Source organism: Mesitornis unicolor, unplaced genomic scaffold (genome assembly GCF_000695765.1).
Source record: "Mesitornis unicolor isolate BGI_N332 unplaced genomic scaffold, ASM69576v1 scaffold17428, whole genome shotgun sequence".
In the NCBI taxonomy this organism is placed as follows: Eukaryota; Metazoa; Chordata; class Aves; order Mesitornithiformes; family Mesitornithidae; genus Mesitornis; species Mesitornis unicolor.
In genome coordinates, this window is record NW_010204057.1 from 11,057 (window position 1) to 16,920 (window position 5,864).

The 5,864-nt window shown below is 40.3% G+C and overlaps 2 protein-coding genes across 3 annotated transcripts in view; both read right to left on the bottom strand.

The window, feature by feature from the left end:
- TCTN2 (tectonic family member 2) overlaps positions 1–179 on the bottom strand; it is a 10,475-nt gene extending 10,296 nt beyond the window's left edge. The window contains exon 1 of the mRNA XM_010190943.1: positions 80–179. Coding sequence (XP_010189245.1) covers positions 80–179 — 100 coding nt within the window. The remainder of the gene's footprint in view (positions 1–79) is intronic.
- A 1,243-nt stretch (positions 180–1,422) lies between these two features.
- GTF2H3 (general transcription factor IIH, polypeptide 3, 34kDa) lies at positions 1,423–5,668 on the bottom strand. Of its 2 annotated transcripts, XM_010190941.1 has the most exons (12): positions 5,591–5,668; positions 4,788–4,894; positions 4,041–4,204; positions 3,794–3,856; positions 3,522–3,551; positions 2,749–2,777; positions 2,589–2,663; positions 2,256–2,309; positions 1,954–2,022; positions 1,692–1,827; positions 1,573–1,609; positions 1,423–1,492 (listed from the first exon to the last, which is right to left on the bottom strand). In XM_010190941.1, exons 2-12 carry the CDS (start codon positions 4,862–4,864, stop codon positions 1,423–1,425), a joined length of 804 nt encoding a protein of 267 aa, XP_010189243.1. In that variant the 5' UTR covers positions 4,865–4,894; positions 5,591–5,668. The 2 variants fall into 2 exon arrangements, with proteins under 2 accessions (XP_010189243.1, XP_010189244.1); XM_010190942.1 differs by lacking the exons at positions 2,256–2,309; positions 2,589–2,663 and having other exon boundaries at positions 5,591–5,665.
- Positions 5,669–5,864: the final 196 nt, after the last annotated feature.

Here is a 5,864-nt window from a genome sequence, read left to right on the forward strand (position 1 = left end):
GAGCCTCACGGGCGGTCACACAGCCCGGCTGGGCTGCCCGGCGACCCTCTCCTCATGGTGGGCATCGCACAGCAGAAACCGGGGTAAAGCAAGACGGCCCCGACACGGCTGTCCCCGATCTTCTCAGCTAACTCCACACAGGAGTCCGCCAGCAGGCACTTCAGCTGGAGCCACATCATACTGCTACACTGCGACACGATACAACTGCCACGTGTGGCTCACCCTTAGAAATATCTTATTACAGCACTACCCAACCACATTTGCAAAAGAACAGGTTTTATTACAAACGTTTTATACAAAGTAAATTACAAAGACAGCCTTCAAACAAAATGGCTTTTGGCAAACAAGCCAGTGCAAGACTGGCAACTACACCTGTTACACGGACAAAAACCTGATGCCAGTATCAAGAAGTGACAAATTCCTGTATACTTCTTGCGGAAAAAAACCAAACAACTCTTTTGCTCTGTAGGAAAGAATTACTCTCTGTTTCTTTAAGAGGAACACCTGTTACTAACAGGTAAAAACATCAAATTATACAGTTACCTTTTAAAAGTGGGAAGTTATTATTTTTGTTTAAACCAAAGCCATGTGCAAAAGGACACAGCATACCCTCATGTTCTGACGTAAAACACACCAATCCAAAAGGCTTCCTTACTTGTCAAATGCCAGACAAAAAAGTGTGCTTGCTGCCATATTACATAGAATTTGATTTTTTTGTTTTCCAGTTTCAAAATACAACCTCAGAGACTAACCAGCTAGCTTGCATTAACTGAAGCCATTTTAAACAAAGGGGGCCTTTTTATTCTTGAATGAAGATATATCCAATTGAGAGGGAAATACCTCAAAATACCATCAAAGAGATATGAATAAATGTGAGTGCACATGTAGGGGAATTAGTTTTTTGTTTTGTTTTGTTTTAAAAAGGTGGGTTCTAAGCCATCTTGAAAACATTGGCTCATTTATTTTGAAATGTATGCTGTTTCAGTCCAATATTTGCTAGCAAAAGCTAGAAGGATGTTGAAGTCCCTCAATAACATAGTGCTAAGGTTCTGATCCCACACACCAGAAATGGTCACTCTTACCTTTATACCAACATTAAAAAAAGAACCACCGGAGCTTTCTCATCTTTGAAAGTAACTCAGAGGTGTGAAACTTTCCAGTGGCCAGAATACCTTCCACTTCACAAGGTCTGTCTCTTAACGGGCTGGTTCCTATCATAATTAAGAATCAGTATTTGAAACAGCACAAGTTACATGATAATACAGTGATTTGTTACTTAAAGGGCTGTGTAGAAAACATAAGACTTAAATATTTATCCCTTAACAAGTAGTAACACTGCATATAGTTCTCTTTCATAGCCAATAAGAAGTGCCATCAATTTCTCAGGTATATTCCATTTCATGGTGTATCTACATAATGTTGTTATGCAGCTAATTTCAATTTCTTCTTCTTAGCTTTCATCACAGGTGGCAATGATATTTTGAAAGCAGTCCTGAAACAACATAAAAAGGAACTGTCAGATACACTGAACATATTTCCACACCCACCCCTGAAACAAGAAGAAACACTTACTCGCATGTACTACAGATAGGACTGAAGTTGCAGAAAACTGGAAAATAAGAGAACTTGCTTTCACTAAAACAGTTCATTTGAGTGTAAGAAATCAGACTCTCAAATCTTTATAAACTTACTTGACAAGCACACAGAGCACACGTAGCCAATTTCAATGAGATTTCGATGACAGAAGCACGCAGCTCTGTAGTCAACATGGATAGGAGGCGGAAGGACAAGCTGCGATCTTTGCTCTTGATCAGGAAGAAACACCCACTGCACGAACAGAGAAAAACCATTTCGTAAATTGGAGTGGTACTGCTGTATTAGCTTGTCAATGAAATCAGTAAGATTTCAGACGTGACACAGGAAAAACACTGAAGTGCTTTTACAATGACTTACCAACAAATACTGCAGAAGGGACGGCATGTGGGGCACTTTCAAGTATATGCCACCGGTAATGTCACAAGCCTGGAAAGCAAAGAGCATGATGAGACTGTTAGGTTTGATGAGATTAACAGGATGTTTAAAATATCCACATACGGCACAAGGCCAGCATATTGGAACTGCCAGATCCACTGAACATATTTTCACACCCACTCTTGAAACAAATGAAAACAGAGAGCTTTAGGACATGTCAAACTGCCTAGCATCAAGTATCTATGAATAAATGTAAACAGCATGTAAGAACAGGAAGCCTGTACCTGTTGCAGAAGACCTGAATCAGTGTCCAAGACGCAAGCATCAATCAAAATACTCTGCAAGGAAAGAAACACATGAAAAATGAATTCAGCTAGGACCGATGTAGCCTCATCAGTGCCACTGTCATGATCCATTTCCACTGTAAATACACATAATAATAAAAGAACTTGCACCAAAAGTACCTGTCACCTGCAAGGAAGGACAAAAGGCTGCACTTCCACAGTAATCTTCAGTTAGCCTAGCAACCCTTTGTGTTAATACGTACCCATAGATGTAGCTGCATCTTTGCACGTTAATAGAAGATAATATAAACCAGAATGAAATGCCAGCTTCACCTGTTTCTGTGCTGCAAAGATCACGTTCATGAAATTCATGTATTGCAATGCGCTGTCTTCTGCAGCTTTTATGACCTAAATAAAGCAATTCAGATTTGTTAGCCTACATAAAATCACCGGATTTCAAGACTAAAAGAAAACTGACAGCAAAAGTTCTTACCAAAATCCTTGATTTCATTTCTTGATTGGCTAAGTATTGAAAAGAAAAAGAAATGCATGAGGACATCGTCTGTCACCTGCAGTTCACCCTTGTAATTCTGTAGCATCTAACATAACATCACAGTTAGATATCTAACACCTCAGTTAAAATACATATATGAAACTGTTTTATAGTCCCAGTGGCATAGAGAGCTGCAGAAATATTTGACAAGCACGTGTAGACTAATTCAGACCTTTTATGAAAGCAGTGTATGGTATTTCTCATTGATTAAAGTGATCTGAAATACACAGCTGATTCCAGTCCAATCTGTTCCTTGCCAAACTATTTGTACAAATAGTACTTTTCCTGATTACAGAAGTGACAAGAGGAAGACCAAAACTGAGTAAGAAATTCATCTATCATCACAGCTCCGCACATTGGCCCTTTGGAAGTGGATTTGTATATTAAGTGGCTTCCAGAAAGTTCCTCTCAACCTCTAGTTGTTCTAAGGAGATTCCAGTTGCTGTTTTACTCATTTTATTTGCATGCGACAGAAATTCAGAATAAAAATGTGGACTAATGATCAAGTCCTTTACTTCTATTCAGCACCCAGACCTAGTTTAAACTGGGCAACTTCAAATGATGAGGATAAACCTGTACTTACTATTGCCAATTGGGGAAATGGGGGTGTGTCAAAGCATATGCATATTTGTTTGTAAGTACATATGCATTTATATATGTTACTGTGATTCAAATATTTATGCAAGGCCTTAAAAGAAAAGAATAAGCATTACCTTTTACCTCTTTGCTCATCTTGTTGATATCTGTGTTAGCTGACGTTAAGGAATCTACATTCTACTCCTAGAAATAACTCCAGTATCCATACCATATATTCACCACCTTAACCAACACACATTTGACTAAGCATGACCCCCAGTTATTAAGCAAATATTTCAGTTTTGGGTATTATTATAGGACAGGGAGAGTAAAACCTAATTAATGCTATCAGAAACATAATATGTAAAAATACACAAAAAGCTCTGACGATTCTATGATCAAAGGATACAGCACAGGGCTTTGGCAAGTGATCCCGCCAACAGAGTTTCTGTTTGCTGGCCCCTCATGTCAGCTGCAATACAAGAAACGCTGCAAGTTACTTTTTTATATAAAAACAGTTGCTGAACCTGACCATACCAAGTACTACAAGTTTATCTTTAGCAAACAGTATTAACGCAGAGGCTTCAAGTGGCAAGCGTAGGAGTCTACGTGTCTTGCAATTCTGTGTATTACACCCAGAATTTTCTTTTCCTTACTTTTCGTCATGAGGTCTTTAATCTCTTCTGCAATTGCATCATTTATTGCTGCTAACAAGTCGTATTTTCCATCCTTGGGGCCAGAGCAACTAGATTCCATGGAACTACCACCATCTCCAAAGAGATCTGCAGCAGCCCAACACTTCCCAGGGTACAAAAAGCGGCTGAAACAGAGGAAAAACAAAAGTATTAATGTTTCATCTCTAACCTTATAAGAAAAAAATGCCATAAACTGACTAGTTGTAAACAGCAATACTCTGAAGTATCATTTCAAATAATGTTAATACTTTAAACAGACTACATAAAGGCAGTCTTTAAACCCAAAATGGAGTAAAAACCACATTCACCTCTCTCCTTTCAAAACACCTCTTAAGAGAATTGGCAAATAGATACCATGCCTGCACTTTGGGGAAGATCCTGAGACTCACATCCATCTGAGGGAAAAATACCCTGTTTAGAGAACTTTTGCCACTTGCATTGTCCTGCTCACCACATCACTACCATCCTCTCTCCATATATTTTTAAGCAAAAGTTTGTTTAAACCTCCCTTCTGTCTTATAAGCCTTTTCATTGCTTCGTGTAAGGCACTATTATTTTCCACAGTTTCAGTTAATTTCTGTTTTTAAGATAATGCTATGTCATGCATTTTAAACCTGGTTTCAATTATATACTTCAACAAGAAAATCAGAATAAAGGTATAAAAGAAAGGGCACTTTAAACCTTGACACTGTTAGGAAGCAACTATACCTTTCTTGCGTGTGACTCGCTATTACAGCAAGTCTGTTGGAGCGATTCATAAGTAAGTGCGAGTTTCCCAACACCATCACTGCATTGATGCATTTTGATAGTGTGAACTGATAAAAAAAAGAAGAAAGAACAATAACACTATAACATTTAGTTAAGTAATTTAGAAGAAATCTCTCAAATAACTGCAGTTAAAATAACCTGAATCTGAAGAGTCAGAAAGAGCTTTCTTAGTAGGAAGCATTCAGAATAGAAGTTTTGACAAATACACAACCCTAGGTAGCTATTTTAAAAAGACTATTTGAATATCTGTTATATCCGTTCTACAGAATCACAGCAAGGTCAAGGTTGGAATGGCCCTCTGGAGATCACCCAGTCCAACCCCTGCCAGAGCAGGGTCACCCAGAGATCACCCAGGAACACGTCCAGGTGGGGTATGGATGTCTCCAGAGAAGGAGACTCCACAACTCTCTGAGCAGCCTGGTCCATGTTCTGGCACCCTCACAGTAAAGAGGTTTTTGCTCATGTTTAGGTTGAACCTCCTGTGTTCCAGTCTGTGACCATTGGCCCTTGTTCTGTCACTGGACACAACTGAGCAGAGTCTGGTCCCATCCTTTAGATATTGATGAGCATTAATGAGATCCCCCTCAGTCTCCTCTTCTCCCGGCTTTTAGCAGACAGCGTTAGCACAGTTCAGAAATCAAAGACTAATCCCATCTATTGTATAGTTACTAATATTTAAACAAAAAAAAGTATTTCCCTCAGAAATTACCATCAGTAGCACCACCACCACCCAAAAGACACACCTCGGCTTCTCCCAGCGCCTTCTTTCCCCACCAGATCGGGTTGGTGTCAATGACGATGACCAGGAGGCTCACATCATCATCTGAAAAAGCGACAACACGGCCGCGTCACACCGAGCTCCGCACAACGCCGAGCAGCCCGAGCCAACGGCCCCAAGTGGAGGGGCTCACCCAGGACCGCGGGCAGGCCTGAGGAGCCACCGCCGGGCCGAGCCCACGGCGGGAACACGGGTTTCATGCCCCAAAGCCCCGTTCTCGGTCTTCCTTCCGCCTCCTC

Coding starts and splice junctions, on each gene's coding strand:
- GTF2H3 (XM_010190941.1), bottom strand. CDS start 4,864: ATGGTGTTGGGAAACTCGCACTTACTTATGAATCGCTCCAACAGACTT. Junction 4,205..4,787: donor GCGAGTCACACGCAAGAAAG/GTATAGTTGCTT, acceptor CCTCTGTTTCAG/CCGCTTTTTGTACCCTGGGA. Junction 2,310..2,588: donor TCTTTGCAGCACAGAAACAG/GTGAAGCTGGCA, acceptor CTTTCCTTGCAG/AGTATTTTGATTGATGCTTG.